This window comes from Mesitornis unicolor, unplaced genomic scaffold (genome assembly GCF_000695765.1).
Source record: "Mesitornis unicolor isolate BGI_N332 unplaced genomic scaffold, ASM69576v1 scaffold16772, whole genome shotgun sequence".
NCBI classification, from domain to species: domain Eukaryota; kingdom Metazoa; phylum Chordata; class Aves; order Mesitornithiformes; family Mesitornithidae; genus Mesitornis; species Mesitornis unicolor.
Genome location: NW_010168704.1, coordinates 81,054 through 100,830, shown reverse-complemented (window position 1 = coordinate 100,830; position 19,777 = coordinate 81,054). Strand labels below are relative to the sequence as shown.

The 19,777-nt window shown below is 37.1% G+C and overlaps 1 protein-coding gene across 1 annotated transcript in view; it reads left to right on the top strand.

Moving 5' to 3' along the window:
* Positions 1-16,858: 16,858 nt before the first annotated feature.
* DNAH5 (dynein, axonemal, heavy chain 5) overlaps positions 16,859-19,777 on the top strand; it is a gene marked incomplete at its 3' end in the record, with an annotated part of 82,137 nt that continues 79,218 nt past the window's right edge. Inside the window, exon 1 of the mRNA XM_010179121.1 lies at positions 16,859-16,915. Within this exon, the coding sequence (XP_010177423.1) occupies positions 16,859-16,915 (57 nt within the window). The remainder of the gene's footprint in view (positions 16,916-19,777) is intronic.

Sequence of the window (19,777 nt, the reverse complement as noted above, 5' to 3'; positions counted from 1 at the left end):
AGTTCGTTCCCCCGGCGGTTCTGCCCTGGCCTTCCGCGGGCCCGGCCAAGAGCCTGGGAGAGGCGACTCAGACGTCTGACGGCGACTCTGGGTGGGGGTGGTCGTGGTCGTGGAGGTGGAATGAACTTTAGCGTTTGGAGTCTTGGTAGAAAATGAAGTTTTAGAGCGGCTCTTGGTAACTTTTTTTTCCTGTAAGAGTTTTGCGGGACGAGGTGTCCTGCGAGGGCTGCGTTCAGAGGTGGTTGGCGTTGTGTGCGCATTCTCTGGGGCACCGTGGTTACTGGCTGCCTTTTCTTTTTTCTGAGATGCCTACATACGCTGTTAAAAGAAGATCACGAGAGGTAACCTCCTCAGTTACCTCTTCTGAGAAGGTGTTTTTATCTGTTATAGAATTAAAAAACTTTCGTTGTTTATAAACAAAATACATGGTGGTGTATTTTTAACAGAGCAACTGTTTCTAATGACAATTGCTTGTCTTGTGACAAGACTTAAGGTATGAAAACACTTCAGGCTCTTCTTTCAGTAAGAGTGGCAGAGCATGCTCTTGAGGGATCTGCTGTAAAAGAGGGATAATGTAACGTGCACTAAAGGATCCTGTTTCCTGCCTCGCGCTGGAAGTCTGTTGTTTTCAGCTCCACTCTGATAATTATTTCATTACTAGTTTTGTTGATTTGGAATACACCATTAATTATACACCACTTTTTCAAGTGTATGCATTTAATGAAACTGTTTATTTGGTAAACTATTTGTTTTCCCTTTGTTTTAGCCAAGTCCTCAATGTATCTAAAAGCAAGAAAGTTTGTATTCACTTTCAATGGAAGCTAATATAATTACCCTTTCCTGGAAGGGAAAGTTAGTAGATGGTTTGTGTAGTTCATAGATCCTAGGGATGGTCTGATTCCTTTAGATTTTCTATTGATAGTTAAAGCAATACAAATGCACCTCACTCTTAATTTTTGCAGTAATTTCCAGGACACATTCTAAAACCACTCGGGCTGATATTTCTGTACAGTTAGACACATATCAAGTTATTATGCCTGTCTCTTGTGAGAGTAACGTGTTTGCTGGGATACCTGTTCTACTGAAACTTAAAACTTTCAAGCCAAGAGAATCAGTCTAATGCTGTGGTAATTGAGAAGACCCTAAACTTTCATAAAAAGACATTATTTGGTTTGCAGGAGATTAATTAAGAAAATATAATTAATTAGTTGATATGTGGAGCTAAGGATAAAAATGAAGCCACTGTGTTTATTAACATTATTCAGTTAAGAATTCAACTGCTGCTTTTTCCTTTTGCTTTCATGGACACATGGCTATGAGATTAAGTAGTCGGAACTTTTTTTTTTAAGTGTACAGTTTGATTATCGTTTAGCATCACATGGGCTGGAAACTTTTGTTCTTGTGCAACTTGATAATTAAGTTTATATTAGTAAGTATGTGTGTCGTGTTTCATCCCTTTTCTAGAAGGGGGCTTGATGATGTAGCTTCTCAATGGCCAAAAATACCTTCCTGTTTTAGCAGCCTGTATTTTGCAGGAAATGGGGTGGAGGAAGATAGAGGTGAAGGAGGATTCCTTCCACATTTGACCAGTTCACAGTTTAGCCACTGAGGACAAGAAAGCAGCTGTGCTACTCTTGTGCAGTGTGACCTGCCTTAATGGGAGTTTTTATTAAATGGACCAACATAATGATTGTTAACCTTTTCACTTCTACCTTATAACATCTGGGGATGTTTAGGCAGAGCAGCCCATGGGAAAAGAAAGATTCCTTTTCCACTGCATCCCCAGTGGATGTACAGTGGAGTTGTAAAATAATAATGGGAGAGATATGTAACAAATGCCTCTCCTGTATTGGCACTTTCCTGGGAAAACAAAATTAGGATACAAAGAATTGCTCAGTAACAGGTGTAGAGTAGTGTAAACAGGGAAAAAAAAGCATTTGATGTATCTGTGAAAATAAGGGGAAATTTTTAAGACCGTGACAACTGTTTGGCAATAACTTTATTGAAAGAAACAAAATGCCTTCCTCTCCAATAAAAGAGAATTAGGCTGAAATTTTATATCTTCCATAGTTTTGGTATTTTCCTGATAGGAAATGATCCTTAAACTCTATTGGTATTTCTGTTCTGAAACAAACAAAATATAGAGGAGGCCATGGATTCAGCTTCTTCCAGAGGTAGATTGCTGTAAGTCACTGAATTCCTGTACACACTCTGTAGCAGTTATAACCCATTGTTAAGAAAAATCCTGCATTCAGCAATGTACATCAAAATGAACAGAGGCAGAAAGCTGCATAATTTGTGTCTTTCTGAGAAGCATGCAGAGTTGCAGGGAGAGATGGTTTAAGATGTGGGAACTGGTAAGAAAAAGTGAATGCAAATATGCAATGAAGAGTGAGAAAATTTCTGCCTTTTGTGCTTGTATTTTTCTAAGCAACCAGTGAGATCTTTGATCTGATAAAACAGTATCCACTTGCTAACTGGTGGCAGACAAACGCGTGGATACTGTGACTGACCATCAAAGCATGCAGCAAATTGCAGGAGACAGTTGTTACCGTAGTACAAGATGGCTGGAGTAATCTTAACAACGGCTACTGATAGGTACCCTGCTGGGAGACAGGAAAAGCTGCTTTTTGTTTTCATCACCACTAGGATACTACAAGTTGAAAGAATATGCAGTAATGGAAAGATGAACCGATGCAGTAGAATGAGAACTATGGGTAGATTTCTTTCATTTTCTAACAGGCATTTCTAATTGAAAAGCCATGCTGTCATGGTAACTGTTGACTAATATATCAATATGAATTGCATTTGCTAAATATATTTGGACAAAATATGACATCAAATATTTAGGTGGGAAAGGATTTTTCTTAGTTACAATCAGGCTGTGACTGGTTAAAAGAATATCACAGATCCCTACTGATTTCAGTTTTCAGTAGCCAAATAATGTATTCGAAAATGCTTAATGGTCACAGGACACAATTCCAAAGAACTGTGACTGGTAACGAAGGAGTATGTCATTATTGCAATTAATATTCAGAAGATTTACAGGTATGGAAGATCTCTGTTGCCTAATCTAAATCAGACTGTGTGTTGTACTCTCAGCACTTACATCAAAGAGTGCTAACGCTTCATGACAAATAGCAATCACATACCACAGAAGCAGAAACAGGCTGGCAGCTGCAGGGCATCTTGTCCAACCTCCTTCTCTCCGAATATGCAGGGGAGAGGTGGCAAACTGACGAAGCAGGAATTGCACGGCTCCGGTTGCTCAGCAACAATTCCAGCTTTCTACTGTGTGTCAGTGTCTGCAGGCAGTAGCAGTGATGCAGTTTCCAAAAAGGTCTCATTTATCACCAAGGAGTAAATTCCTCTCTGGCACAGTGGGAAGGTATGCCATGTAGGCATGGGATGCCTGCATACAGCCCTGAAAGCCCAGGATAACTTATAACTTCACATTATTGCCAGTTTTGTAGAGTTGAATGATTTTGGCATTTGTTTATGTAATTAATATTGAAATTTAAAATCTATACTTACTGTAAAGGGAATAGCTTGGTTTATGACAAACACAATTCCATTTCTGTTCTTAGGTTTCTGTGTAGACATTAAAAATACCTGAAGGGTGTTGGGGCTAGGACCTAGGATTGAACAGCAAGGCAAATAACAGCGTGGCTCACATACTGTTGTGTTTCTGGGATACCCAGTGGATTGTAGGGTATTAGGAGTAGTGGATTAAAAGTGAACAAAAAGGCTAAAGGCAGAGAATGGCACTTGGCATTGCTTATGTCTTCTGGGGTAAAGAAGGGCAGGCTGAGTGAGTAGCAGAAGAATTCTTGGAGACTCTTGCAGGACAAAAAACCCCTCTTCCTTTCCTCAGTATTTTGTGTACAGGTTTTATTTATTCCATTTGTACTCAAATTAGTTGTCAGCTGGAGTTGCCTTTCCTGCTTGGCTGAAGAAACAGAAGGGAAGTGCCCTCTGTGAAGATGTTGGAGGTGTCCAGGGCTCCTAGAAAAGCTGAAGATGTTGCTAAATTATCATGATGAAAATGAATATAATAGTAAGTAGTATAAAGAGTATTAGAAACTTTGGGTTCCTGAAGCAATAAATCCTTCTTGATGTTGAATGCTGAGTTGTATCTTTTAGTCTATGTACAGCAACAGATTTTCTCTTGTGGTTCCCATCCTGATGTTCTTATGCCTTGCATCCATGAACCTGATAGTATTGTTATGGCAGGTTGAAGAATGGTCTAAATTGCAATTTTTAGAGTAAGTGAAATGATTTTACTTTTATTAGCAGAACACAGGAGAAGCTGACATTTTATGACTGAAAAATGTGACTTGTGCCTCTGTATGTTGGATAATAGGTTATAAAAGAAAATAAACCAAGTTTTTCCATAGCACATAGGAACACAGTGAATTTAAAGAACCATCAGATTTTTACTACAGGAAAAAAAAGTGTTTTATTTAGCAGATAATAGTGGGTGGAGTATGCAAGCTACAACTGTTAGGGACTATGAGACCATAACTTGGGTGTGCAAGCAGGTGCCAGAAGTTAAAGGCAGTAAGATATAGTTTCTATTTCATCACCATTTGATTCCTAAAATTTATATACCAAAACAACTTTAAACTTCCAGCATGGAGAAAATAACATAAATTCTGCCTTCTATGGAGTTCATTTTGCACATTTTAAGACAGAGAAATGGAAAATGTGGAAGCCAGGATTTCTCTTGTATATTTTTAACAATCATTAATTTGAAAAAGAAATAAAATTTGCCTTCTTCCTGCTCTGAATTGTTTTCTGTATTCAAAGTTTTTGACTCCTTAAAGAAAACTGCTTATTATGTGTGGTGACTCATTTATTAATATAAATTAAATCAAGAAGCACAGATCTCTGTATCAAATAATTTCTTTTACTCTTATTTTAACTTTCTATGAAAGTTCGGGTGTGTTGTACAAAGGATGTATAAGTGAGAAGTTCATGTCAACAAGGATTTATTTGCAAGATTCGTAGCTGATGGCACACATTGACTCTCATAGTAAAAGGTTTATCTTTTTTTTTTTTTTTGGGGGTGGGTTGTGAGGAAATTACCAATAACAGGAGAGTTGGGGGGGGAGTGGGAGAGGGAGAGAGCGAACCCTTCCCACCCTGTCTGTGCCCCCAGTGCAACCTGTGGTGGTGATAAACTTGAGTATGCTGATGCTGATTCTCTGCCCTGTCTTTTCCATGGGACCTGTTCGAAACCCCCAATGAATGTTACTGCTAATTAGAATATGCTAATAAAATGAAAATATTGCACACTAGTAGTTAAATCTCTGTGCACATATATTATCCAAAAATGTTGTGTTTCATTCATGGAAAATGTGAATAAAGGGGGTTGGATGTTAACTTCCCCCTGCCCTGGCCCCGACTTGTATAGCAGTCACAGGATCATGCTCAGAAAAAGGCACTGGAAGTGCTAAGTAAAAGAGGAATCTTGATACAATGGTATGTTATGGAATAGCATCCAAAGGTGCAGTAGAAGTAGTAATCTAAATCTTGGGTTAATCAATAAATAAACCTCCAATGGCTTAGAGCAAGAAGTGCCTTGTTAGAAGATTGTACATGTATTAGTAAATTACGAGAAGGGAGAGGAAACAAGGAAGACTTTTTACTTGCAGTGTTTTTAAACTGAAGACATCTTATATGAGCTAGTAATACAACTGAACGAATACTGAGTTACTGTGGAAGAAGTGCCATGAAACTTCTATTTTTAGTTAATGCTTATAGCTTCTTGCAAAGATGGACTGGTAGGCCCATCACAAACTAAGATTAGTAGGAATGATCCAAAGGGCAGCTGGAGGTTTAAATAACTTCCAAGTGACTGGAAAGAAAACACCATGCTCAGAGTAGCTACTGGACTGTTAATGAATATGTTGCTTATAATGGAGTGATAGAGTACAATAGATAAACCTTTTTCTTGAAATTTGTCATGGTATAGATATATTGTACAGAGGTTATTGACATCCTGATTGCTATATGGTCCAACTTTAAGGTTTACGGTTGGACTCTATGATCTTAAAGGTCTTTTCTAACCTAAATGAATCTGTGATTCTATAACTTATACAGTATGAGTACAATATGTCTTAGCTAGCATCTGTGTCTGCAGCATAAGATGTGATTTTTTTTTTCTCATGACCCATAGGTCAGATGAGCTACTCCTGTGAGCTCAGTGAAGCTGCGAGTAGAGTTCTAAAAAGCTTTGGAGCAATTTAGTTCAGCTGTTCCTGAACAACTGTAATAGCTGTTGATTGCAGTACAAAAGTACTGCTAAACATGAGTAGTGAAAAAGCCTGAATTCAGCACAAGTAATCAAAAACTTCAAAATGTTAATATTACTTATTAAAGGGATATAGAAATTCCATCATTGGAACTGTTTTACTTACTTCTGTGTGGATCCAGCTATGCTTCTGGTGCTGGCAACCAAGTTTAAGATAGATTTGGGCCATGGAGCAACTTGCAGGGCCTGAATCGTATGGTCTTGTCTGATTGCCGTTGACAGCCAGCCAAAAATGTGAGGTTTCAATTGACAGACCTTTTAGTTGGTTTTATCTTACGTGGTTTGCCTATTAGCCAAAAATCAGGTATCAATCTTTAAGGCTTATGCTGCTGAATCCCTTTCCAGGTAAAGCAAATGAAGAGCAGTAGAACAGAAAATATGAACCACCAGATCAGTGTTTTCACTTAAAAAGGTAACAAAGCAACTTGCAGAAAGCAGTTAATACCTGTAAAGGTATTTACTACCTCAAAAAGAGATAAATGACACACACAGTCAGTTTGCCCAGCCTGCTCTGCTGATCTGGCAAATTTATGTCAAATTTATGTTAATAAATAGGCTTCATATGTAGAGGAAGATATCATCCTCCCAAATTTAAAGGCAACAATCTGGAAGTTAAGTCTCGTTATTGTGGATATTGTGGGTTAATCTGTACAAATACATTTTTTGTTCTTTATAGTGATAACTTCAGCAAAAAAGTTGCAGATTTCACAGATTTGTGTTTCCTCATCTAATTTGCCTAAAATGGAAATGCTGTAGTTTTAGAAGCTTGTCTTTTGGGCTCTTCTATATTTTTTGGATTTGTTGTCTTCTTAGCCTTAATAAAAGAAAGAAGTTTTAACTAGAGATCCAATGAAAAGTCTTGGAGACCCTTCTCAGATGATGACTCTCATTCCATAATTCAGCATGCTTAAAATCTACAAAAGGTGACTGATGTTATTTAGACTGTAAGATGTTTGAAAAGTTCTGGAACAGAGACATGATCCAAAACAAAGCGATAACAGTTCTTTGGCTCTTGACTGTAAAGATGGTGCACTATTTCTCTGGGCAGCTCTGATAGCCATTGAAGTCAGAAAAGCAAAAGCAATGTTTCTTGTAAGGGATGACTGTTCAAGTTGGCATGGCCTGTTTACAGCCTATTGAAGAGTCTGTAACCTCCAAACACGAAGCAGACAGAATGGAAATGCTGCTTGGCTTAGCACTGCATGCTACACAGATAATTACAGTTCTTTGCAATAAAAAGTATAGTTATTAATACTCTTTTCTTGAAGCTAAATGCTTCATTTGCTGTACTGAAATTCTGCAGATGGCAGAAAGGAAATGTTTCATGGCTTTCTAGAAAATATACAGCTATATCATCTATTAGCATTGAATTGTTGACCACATGTGGTATAAGACAAAGCAATCTTTGGAAGTACAATATTATGACTTCTTCTGTTGTGCTGATTAAAAAGTTGAAGTTTTAGTTCTAGGGTCGGTAAGGATGTACTTACAACCTTCATGATGTTGTAATAACTTGTTCGCAAGTTAACATGCATATCATAGAGTGAGATGGCCAATTCTTACAGAGAAATGATGATGAATGGCTCATCTAAAGGAGGTTACAGCAGAAAGAAAATATGCTTAGACTGTATTAGAAATAGGGACATATATTTCAGCTGCTGCTTAATATAGCACTGACTCTGATACAATAATTCTCAACATAAATTTTGCCATCATGGACTTACTGCTGCAGAGACTATAGATAGGTTCATGCAGGTTCATTTTTCCTTATTGCTGAACTCTCTTCACAGTAGTTGAACTAAACCTAATCTTCACCTTTTCCTTGAGCAGGAGTCCTCAAGGATTGTTAAGCAGTTGCATACCTCTAAAAGTTGACATAAAGGTTAAGGTAACTATACTGAGGCCACTTGATAAACGCAAAAATTCAGTGTTTGGGTTTCAGCACTGCCATTCCTGCTTAGACAATTTGGATAGTTGCAACACCACATATTAATACTACATCCACACTTGTGGACATGGAGCAAGGAGGATGCTTATGACCAATTAAAACCAATATTTTCTTAAATTCCTCTTGACTTGGAAATATTTGCCTTGACTTTTGGAGGCTTTGCTGTCTTAATAGTGAAATTATATTTTTCAATATAAAAATGAATGGATATCTGTAATACAGAGCATGTGGTCTAATGAGAGATGGTATAATCACACTTAATGCTAGTGCATATGTAGGGAACTAAGTGGACAGAATGATTCTTGCTCCATCAAGAGAGAGAACCAAGCTGCAGGGAGTATTTGTGAAACGCCTGTACCTAATGCAAATGGCCAAAGTGTCGGGACTGGCATATCAATTAAAAACACTCAAGATGCTATAAAATGTGAATATGCAGCCTGTTTACAGCTCGCTAATTACCAGAGATCAACTTATTACATTATCTTCTAATGGTTTCAAAATCAAATGTATGCATATGTCCTTTCTTCACCTAGATGGGAAAAGCCTTATAGAAAAATTAAGACAGGAAACATATCCCCCACACTCCCAAAATAATCTATTCCAGGACTTGTGTCTTCTATTGTGATTGCTGGCAAGTGTCTTAGAATTTTTCAGAGAATTAGTGATTTATTTTGGTTATTTCTGTTCTGTTGCGGAATTCTGATTTGACACCTTGTAGTAGCTGTGCAGATAGCAAAGGGTAAGGCAGAACCAAATACTTGGTTGTTTCAAGAATGATACTTTTTTCTTTTTAATTTGGAGATGGTTAGCAGCAAGATATTAATATGATGCACAAAGGCAGTAAAATAACATGACTTGGAATCCTGAATGGATTGAACAGATTTGTTACTTGCAGTTCTGGAAATGTAGCTCTGAGCACAAGCCTAATATGTTATAAAACCTCTTACTTGATGGCTGATGTTCTTTCAGTGTTGCTGTTTGGATCTGTGTAGGCATGACTGCTTGTACTGAAAATAGACATAATTTCAGGCCTTTTGTAAAACGGGCCACTGAATCCCTTTCTTAGAGGTCAAAAGGGATGTCAACTGTATTTTTACTCTGAAGTATACATAGTGATCTGGAGGCATGGTTAACCTGCTTAGTGTGAATTCAGAGCAGTGGGAAAACCCTTGAAGTTCATGGTAGAATACATGCTGTGCAGCATTTTACTAGGCAGGTGGCTTGGATTTCTTGTGTGAAACTGCAAGAGTTGGGATTTTTTTCCTTAGACAGGGGACTTAAATGCCATTTGATGAAACTCCAAAACATTGTGTAGGCAACTGGAAAGGAGGTTAAGCTGTGTACTCTGATTTAGGTCTCCCAGGCATGTGGCAGTTTTCACATCAATTTATGTTTTGACTAGTATTTCTCTACTATTACATAGACACATATAGCCACAGAAGACTCGATTGTTTTGCTGTACAGGAAGTGGTAGTAATACTAAACCAAAGCAAAATTTTAGATGTAACTGAAGCTAAAGAACAGCTTAAACTTCATGACCAGTCTGAGTAAGCTTTGGGTTAATATACAGTCTGGCCTGGGAGGTATTCCCTTTTGACAGTATGGAAAGAAAAAGGACATTTAGCATGCCCTGCTGACTGCTGAGACAGTGGTTCTAAGCTGAACTGTGCATTTGCCTAAGAAAACCAACCAGTGAAATCTCTTAAGAACTGGTCCTTGAATTTTTGAGGTATAAATTAGCACCAGTTAATGAAAAAAATTATGGAGTTGGAGGAGTGCAAATCTTTTGAGTTTAGAATTCACTTTTAAAATGCATGATGTAATACTAAAGCAGTTAATGAATAAGAACACCCTACCTTAGCTTCCTTGTGGAGCCTGTAGGGCAGAAAAAACACTAGCAAAGAAGAGACAAGCTAGGGAGGATGTAGAGCTTCAGGATGAAGTTTTGCATTGAGACTGATCCTGTTTCATGCTTTATTGAAACAAGAGAGGAGAGGCTGCATCTTGTGCTTTCCTTGTCCCAGGTCTAGTAGTTGTGTGATGATGGAATAAATGTGTTCAGTGAGCCAGATAAAAAGATTAATAAAATTCTTGCCATTTTGCTAATTATTATTTTAAAAGTGAGCAGTTGTCTGTTAGTTGTCTGACTTAATTCTTAGTGGACAGTTTGGGGCCTGGTTTTCAGTTCATGTGATGTCATTTATCTGTAAGTGAGCCCTTATCCAGGATGATCACTAATTTCTATATGTTAGCAAGTTGTTCATAAAGGTAGAAATAGACTTCATGGTAGTAACAACCAGCTCAGAGACCATCACTTCATTCATGAAATGAGGATTAAGGTTGTTCTTTTTCCATTTGCCTACACTGAATTTTCATCTGCTACTCTAACGCATAGTTGCTCAGTCTTGGAAGGTTCTGTTAATTCTTTATGGTCATCCTTATTACCTTGAATAACTAAATTTGACTTTATGACTTGGTCACTCTCACAGCTTTTCCCTTTTCCACCTGACTATATGCAGATGCCTGCAGTTCTCCTCTTAACACCTGTTGCTGTAAGAACTAACCATTCTATTCTTATCCTCTCCTTCCCAACATTTAATCAAGTTCTTTATTTCTGAAGGGTCATTTCCCTTATCCTTTTCCTAAAAGCATCTGACAGTGGATCTTTTTGAAAGCTTTTTGCAAATCTGGGTCATGTAGATCAATCTCCTTTATACTAATGCTTATTAACCCCTTCAGTGAACCACAGCAGTTCATGATGAGTGTTTCTCCCTTTCACAAAAACCTTGTTGACTTTTCCTTGGGAAATTAAATTATTTGAGCTGCCTCTTAATTACATTAATTATTATAATGCGTGTTATTTTACCTAGTCAGGCTTTCTCATTGCTCATTTCTTATTCAGCTGAGAGTGCCCCGAAGATGTGCATTTTATAAGTCAGTAACCGGTCCTCTGATACTGAGTACATGTCACATTAAGCAGTTCTGCTTTTTTGTATTTGAGTTCCTTCAGAATTTTTGGGTGACTACCCATCTGATGCATTACTTATAATTGATTTTTTAATTTTTTAAGAAAAGTTTCAACAGTTTATAAGCTCAGCTTCTGAGTCTTAATGTATTATTTAAATGGCAGGTTTCAATGAAGGAAATATTGAACTCTTCTGCAGAAAAAATGTATACAAATTTAGTAATTTTCTATTGCATTCTTGCAATATTATAATTTTAAGACATTCTGAGAAGTTTCCTACTTCTGTGATGCACTGTGAAAGGGACCTCATTATCAGCACTTTGTATTTCTTAATAGCTGTTATTCAGATTGCTTCACCTTGCCTTACTGCATCTTTGTCTAAGCTGCCAGGGTTTAATTAATCTGGATTTTTTCCACATCATTGTTATTCTGACTTTTTGGAGGATGCCTTCTTGACAAGCAACCCAAATTGCCTACTAGTGTAAGAAATTACTAAATAAGTTGAAATTTTAGAGTTTTTCAGCAAAGCGGTTAAAAATCCATGCTTTAATAACTCGTATTAAAGCCTCAATCTTATTTGACTTTGAAAGCAGCCCAAAGAAAGTAAGTCCACCCTTAGCTTTGGGTTGTTATCATTGCAGTTGTATGAAGAGAATGCAGCAGAGTAGGATGTACTTTTTCTTTAAGTTCCTCCACTTCTGCTCAGTGTAGATTTTAATCTGTGATTTTTAAGTGATCACCTGCGTAAAGGACAATTTCAATTTCCAAATTTTATATAGATTGTATTTTGTAATCTTGTGAAAAACAGCATAAAGGAAATGTACGTTTTCAGCTTTTAACCACTAGGTGGTAGCTAACTACTATCTGTAATTACATGTAGTGGAGGAAATCTCGATGTCAAAGCTGTGCAATATAAGACTACCAAAAACATCTTTTGACACTGTGATATGACTTTCAGAATTCCTAAACTAATATGACAACTTAATATTTTAATCTAGAAGCTTTTTCTCTAATGCAGTTGATTGTACAATTCGTGGTTTTACTGAACTGCATAGTGGTGATTTACCCTAAATCTGACTTAATGTTTTGTAGGATGCTTAACATAGTCAAGGCTACCCAGAGACCCATGACAGACTAAAATTATTCTGAGAATACTGAGTTATAATACAAGATTGTGTATCCTCCTTAATGTATATATTACATTATTAAAAATAATGCAACTTCACCATGTATCTTACACTCTTGAAGCATCTGGGGAGGAAATATATTCTTCAAATCACAGATATGATTGTGGATCGTGATTAAAATAAAGGGTAAAAGAGCAGATTTTTTTATAAAGTTGATTAAAAACATCAAGAAAACTTTTGTTTTGCAAATGATAGAAGTATTTTTCTAAGTGTTAAATCTGGTGCGGATAAAACTAGGAGTCCTTGCTAAGTTATTGATTACATGACTCTGTCTCAGAAAGAACTGTTCTGTTGAAAAATCTTTAAGATGAACCTGGATTATTGGGTTTATTTACATAGCCATGATACACTATTCAAACTAATGCTCTTGTCAATGTAAGGCAAATTCCTAACGCAATAATTTTATAGCAGTATCAGCAGTTATCTGCTATACCAAACTTAAGAATGAGCATTATTTTTTCTTGTGGTTTGTAAGGCTAAGAAGTACAGGCGATAATAGTCTTGCATATGGTTGCTGACCAAAAAGTTGCTTCCTGGCCTTCTGGGTTGTTGGTTGTGTTAATGGTGTGCTAAATTGGCTCTGCTGGAAGTTTGGGTTTTGACGAACAATAGTGACCTGACAAAGGCAGTTAAGTACTGTCTCAACCACTTCATTATTTTCAGTTTTCCTTTTTAACAAATAATGAGGTGGAAGATCACAGGAAGTTGCTTTCCATAAACGTCAAAAGTCTTTCCATAGCTCTAACCAAGATCAGGGTATTATCTAGTACTGTAAATGCCAGTCTACTTAAAAGATTCTGAGTGAGAGCTGACTGAGGGTATATTACAGCTTCAAAGAGGTTTTCTATGTAAGTTAATGATTTGCGATTATTTGATATTACACATATATGGGTCCACTCCTTGGGTTATGTATTTCCCTGTTATGATTGTCTGTCGTTTTAATTTTGCCAGCCTTTTAATTAATGTAAAAATGTTTCATTCCAAGTTACTTAAGTCACTGAGATTTCTGGAGTTTGTTGAAGACTGTTTCTTTTGGAGATGATAAATGAGGTGACAGAGATGCTCTGCTGTGCTTGCCACTCACAAAAAAGAACAAACTAGTTGAAGATGTGGAAGTTGAGGGAAGCCTTGACTGCAGTGATCATGAGATTGTGGTTCCTGAAACCCTGAAAAAAGTGAGCAAGACAAGAAGTAAGGTCACAACCTCAGGCCTCAGGACAGCAGACTTTTTACTTCTTCAGGGATCTGCATGGCTAGATGCCATGAAGGACTTTCCTAGAGGGAAACAGGACTGAAGAAAATTGATCTGTGAGAACAACATCCTTGTGCTGCAAGGACAGGGCGTTCAGTGTGCAGAAGGAAGAGTGGGTCTTGCAGAAGGTCAGCATGGAGACTTTCTGAACTCAAACATGCAAGCTTCCGTAAAAGGTAGAATCAGGGATGGGCCATCCAGGAGGAGATACCTGAGTGTGCTGAGACAGAGTTAAGAAAGCTAAAGCTCAGCTGGAGCTCAGACTTGTGAGGAAGGTGAAAGGAAATGAGAATGACTTTTCTAAGTACACTGGCAGTAAAAGAAAATGTAGGCCCACTGCTGAGTGGGACAGAGGACTAAGCAACAACGAACATGAAAAGGCTGAAGTGTTCAGTCCCTTTCTTACATAATTTGTCATTAGTTGGGTTTCCCTTCTGACTTTCTAGGTCTTGAAGGCTTCTTGCAGAATGTATGGAAATGAAGGATTATCCATGGTAGCCAAAGATAGTGTTAGGGAGCACTTAAGCCAATTGGATGTTTTGAAGTCTATGGGAGCAGATAAGATGCACCTGAGAAACCAATGTCAGTTTGAGACCTCTCTCATCTTTGTAAAAAGGCCATGATGATTAGGGGAGGTCTCTGACGACAAGAAGATGACAAATGTCACGTCCATTTTCAAAAAGGAGAAAAGGGAAGATCCTGGGAATCACAGTTGCGTCAGCTGCATCTCAGTCCCTGGTAAGGTTGTGGGGTAAACTTGTGGAAGCTATTTTATGGCACGTGAAGGACCAAGAAGATGATTGCAAACAGCCAGCATAGATTTACTGGTGTCAAATTATGCATGACCAGCCTGATTGCCTTCTATGATGAGATGGCTGGCTATGTAGACAAGGAGAAAGCAGTGGTGGTGTTCTTCATCTTGACTTTACCAAGGTGTTTGACATGGTGTCCCATAATATTCTTAGAGTCAAACTGGTGATATATGGACTAAATAATTGTCTGATAATTTGGGTGGAAAACTGGCTGGACAAGCAGGCTTCAAGTGGTATCAAGTCCAGCTAGTGGTGTCCCTCAGGGATTGATACTGAGGCTAATACTGTTTAGAGTCTTTACAAATGACCTGAATGATGGGACAGAGTGTGCACTCTGCAAGGCTCTTGATGTTAAATAGGGGGAGAGGCTGATACAGGGAGTGCAGGGCTGCTATTCAAACCAACCTGGACAGACTTGAGAAATGGACTGACAGGAATTTAAAGAAAATAAATGAAAGCAAACACTAAGTCCTACAATTAGGGTGGAATAACCTCACATAACAGTACAGGCCAGTTACAGTACTAGATAGCAAGTTTATGGACAAAGGCTGAAGGGTTCTGTTCCACACTGAGTTGAAAATGAGCCAGTTATGTACATCACAGCAAAGAATGCTAAGTACAGACAGGGCTGAAATAGCCAGTTGGTTGACAGAGCAAGTTTAGCAGTGGGTCACCAAGATAGTCAGGAGGCCAGAGTGTGTGATGTATGAGAATTTACTTAGAAAACTGGGTTTGGTCAGCCTTAGGAAGAAAAGGCTAAGAGGAGATCTTATTACAGCCTACAGTTGTTTAATGGGAGGGTACATAGAGGACAGAGCTGAATGTTTCATGAAGGTGTGTGGTAAAAAGAGCCAACATTTACAAGCTGGAACACAGGAGATTCCAGTTAGATGGGAACAATCTCTGTGTTGGGTGGTCAAACACTGTTGTAGTGCCCAAGAGGTTGTAAAATATCCATCCTTTAAGATATTGAAAAACTCAACTGCACGAATCTCTGAGCAACCTCCTCTAATTGGACTTGCTTTGAGCAGAAGGCTGGACTAGATGACTTCCAGAAGTCTCTTTAAACCTACAGGATTTTGTAGTTCTGTAAGTTCATTGCTATGACCTTACATAATGAAAAAGTTCTATGCTTCTTAGGTGGTTCTTTGAGAGATTTATTTAATTTTTTTTAAAGAAGCTTTTATTGATGCATGGCAAAGTTAAGCAATGCTAAGCCATGCTAAGTTTTTACATTAGAAATCACATACATCCTGCAAAGAAGTAAATAATTACTCACTGTTCTGAATATATCCAGGAATTAACTCAATGTGTAATATTTAATAACGTGTTTAATTTTAAAAGAGAAAGGTGTAAAGGGTTCAGAGAAAGCTACAGATGTTTACTTTTATGCATTTTTTTTCCGTCTTTCTCTTTCAAACATGTATACACAATCAGATCTGACTAACGTAGGTGCAGAAAATTGTATGGAAAAAGTAGATAATGTGGAGAAAGTGGTTTTTACTCGTGTGATTTTTAGCAACACTGAGGTTGTCAAGTGGTTTTAGACATGATTCACATTGATATGAGTGAAAGTAGAAATATTTAGGGGCATTCTAAGCCTGAAATAGCTGTAAAAAATTCTTGTTTTTCTTGTTCCTAACATTGGATCATTAGTTTGTTTTTCTTGGCATTTTCAAGAGTACATCCGATTAGATTCTGTCACTGAATAGGAAAAAATTAAGGCTATTTTAAGAAGAAAAATCTTAACATTCCTTGCTGATGAAGAATTGCTGTATTACACAGCTGAAAAATAACTTGTATAAAAATATGAATAGAAAACTCAGTAATTTAGTAGTCTTGTAGGTAAAAGCTATTTGTAAGCTGCTTGACTGTTGTTGCTATATATTTAAACAGTCATCTGTGACAAGGAAACAAAGATGTCTGTTGACATGAGGATTACTTAAGAAGGCTAAACACAAATCAGATAAGCTGTTATAAAATTGACTTTTGCAAATGGTTATGTTGCCCTTGAGCATGATGAATTGTATTGAGTAGTGTTTGTATATAAACAAATCACCTTAACAACACTGTGGTTGGTAGCAGCAATTTTCAGCTCCTGATCTATAGGCAGTAAATTCTGGTGGTTAGAGACCTCTAGTAGTAGTCTAATTTAGTTTTCAAGCAATTTAAATGCACATTAGAACTGAATTTTAAATACAGAGCTAAGGCTAATGGTTGCTGGCTTTTTTAGTTCTTTTGGTGTTGCTACAGATAAGGAATGAAATGAATATGAATGAAAGGTTGGGGGAAGAGTGTAATGTGATGAGTCAAGCTTGCTCCATGGTTTAGGGCTCATGGCTGAAAAACAGTACTTGATGCTTATACCAAATAGTACAATGTTTAGAGCTGGAAGAAAGCAACTTTGGAAACGGAGCATTGGCAGAGTTATAAAGGTAAGGAAAACTGAACTTTGGGCGAGGTTAAGACAAGTCACTGCACAGTTTGAATAAAGGTGTAAATTGAGGGAGGGGAGTGTGTAGAAAAATCTGTGGTTTAAAATGGTGTAAGTGGATGATGTTGATTTCACAAAACATTCTAATTATATAAAAAGCGGTAAACGTTGCCTTTTAAAGCAAAACATATTATTTGGGATAGGTGTTTGTCATGAAAGCTAGGGGTTTTTTTTTGTTGTAACTGGTCATAAAAGTTAAACTGGTCATATAAGTTAATTGGTAGGGTATCAATCAAGGCTTAGTTGCACGATTTGTTTTGAAAGGTAAATTTGGAGATATTTATGCATTTGACTACTGATACTTGTATCTTATCCAGATTGTTGCAGTGGTCTGGTAATGGTATAATTTCACAAATGTTGTATCGGTACAATAAAGTGCTTGATGCTAGATCTGGCAACAAAACAGGGGTAGGTTTTGCCATCAAGGAAAATGAAAGTCTGTCTTCTAAATTCTCAGACATTAGAACAGTCTCCCAGGAGAAGTGGTAAATTCCCCTACACTGGTCAGTTTTAAGAGTCTACTGACTCATCTCATTTAAACTATACTTTACCTTGAGAGGTTGGACTAGACGATCCTTGTTGTCCCTTCCAACCTGGGATTCTATGATTCATTCTTCTCATACTTGTAAAATGGAAATAGATTTTGAAGACACAATATAGAATTGAGAAATAATAGTAAAATATAGAAGTCATTAAGACTCTTAGACTAATTTTGCAAACTGCTTATTTAAACAAACTGTTCCTGAGTTAATGCAATGTTATAACAAATGTGGGAGAGCTCTGATTGATGTTTGACATTTAGGAGTTGACCAAGGAGACTACCCTGATTCTGTAGGGTATGTGTTTTTTGGAAAGGAGTAAGTAAAAAGGTGTTTGTTTGTTGAAATCTCTGTGTGCTTGCAAAATGTGAAATGGTTTGCAGTTTACTTTCACAGGGCAATCCATGAGCAATGCTTATGCAATATAGAACATCTTAGCAAGTTAAAGGGGAGACATAGGAATGCCATGTTGGTTAAATATATTTTGGATAAAACAGTAAATGAACAATAGAACACTATTTTTGACTCATTTGCTGTTGAACTTCCCGGTCAATTTCGTGTATTGCTCATACATAAGATGGTCTGAGTGTATCCAAATTCAGTAATGCACATATTCTGACAACCAAATGTATAATTTGCTGGATAAATTGTGTTCATGAACAAGTTTTAACTTGTGCAGTTGTGGCTTGCATACTAAATAACATTCATGCTAACTCTTTCTGGAGTGCCTGCAGACACATCAGCAACTGCACTCTAATGGAGAAGTTGGCAACAGTCAATATTTGGTTTCTGAGGCTGTTGTTTCAAGGGAAGGACTTCTGGCATCTCTGACTTCTGATCTTTTAGAACCTTCTGCTTAAATATAAATACTTACATACTCATATATACATGTGGTAATTAGAAAACACTTTTAAAAAAATTTTAACTTAATCCCCATTTGGTGCTTCAGATTGATGGTGTGATGGCTATGGGTTTAGGCATATGTTAAACTGGATTTAGGAATCTTCCCTTTATTCTGCTTAAGGAGGAGATCTCTACTGAACTTAGTTTCTTGTGCTAAATTTTTGCTATTTAGGTATTAGGAATTTTAAGGTGTTATCTAACAACCCAAGTTACTTGTTATAACTAGACAAATCATCCAAGAAGGGCTTTTCAGTTAGTTAGTTTAGCTTTGGACTTGCAGCTGTTGCAGGACTATGCCATATGGCCCTTCTTACCATTGTAACTAAGAGGGGAAAAGAAACCCAAAACTACACATGGCTGTGCTGCTGTTCTATAAATGAAGAACCAAGGTAAAGCTGTACCATATGAAAACTTAGGCAGTCCTTCCAGACATCTAAGTAGGAAAGCATTTATCTCTTGTAAAAAGCATTTCATCTGGATCCTTCTATGTCATGGGGCATTATGAGAAGGCTTTGTTGTATGACCTTGATCAGAATTGATCCTAATACTTTTCTGGGTTTGCATGTGTTATTGCACATACCAGCAATTCCTCTCTTACCTACATAAATGATAGCTATGTCTTTTAGCAGTCCTTCCATCTTCAAGTCTTATTCTTTCACTGTTCTATTAAATTAAGTTTATTTGAATTACATAAACATGCCTGTTTTTTGTGCTCCAGTTACTGAAACAACAGTTTTTAGGGTTCTAGTGTTATCATCTAGAGTGAAGCTGATTGAACCCCAAATGGTTGCTTTTTGCATGTCTAATTAGGGGGAAAATTTCTACACTGATTTGAGTGGAGACCATGTTAGGGAATGACAAAGGTAATACAGCATAAAGTACACATACAAATTAATCTGCTATTGAATTCTTCAGGTGTATCTGAGTAAAGAGCAGAATTTGTATTTGTCTTTTACATGGAAATGAAGGCATGCTAGTAATTACAAATTTACCAAATATTTGAAAATTCCTTCAGGAAGTAGGAAAGATATTTACATAAGAGTATAAAGTGTATTATGCAAGTCCTGTTGTCCTGAAGCCTGTGAATAAATAACTTGTGCATACTTTATAGAGTCACTACATTTTTCATAATCACTGGGGAAATAAAGATTGAATTTACCACCAATGAAACATAATTCTAAATTTCTTTTGAAAATGACATGATATTAAATCTTGTAATCCGCAAGCACAATAATACCAGTAACTATTCCAGAAGGCTATTTTGTCTATAGTGTAATGAAGTTTATTGCATATGGGAATTCAATTTAATTAGAAGAGTAGGCATACTGCTTGAAGAATGGTATAATAGTTAGAGTTAAGCA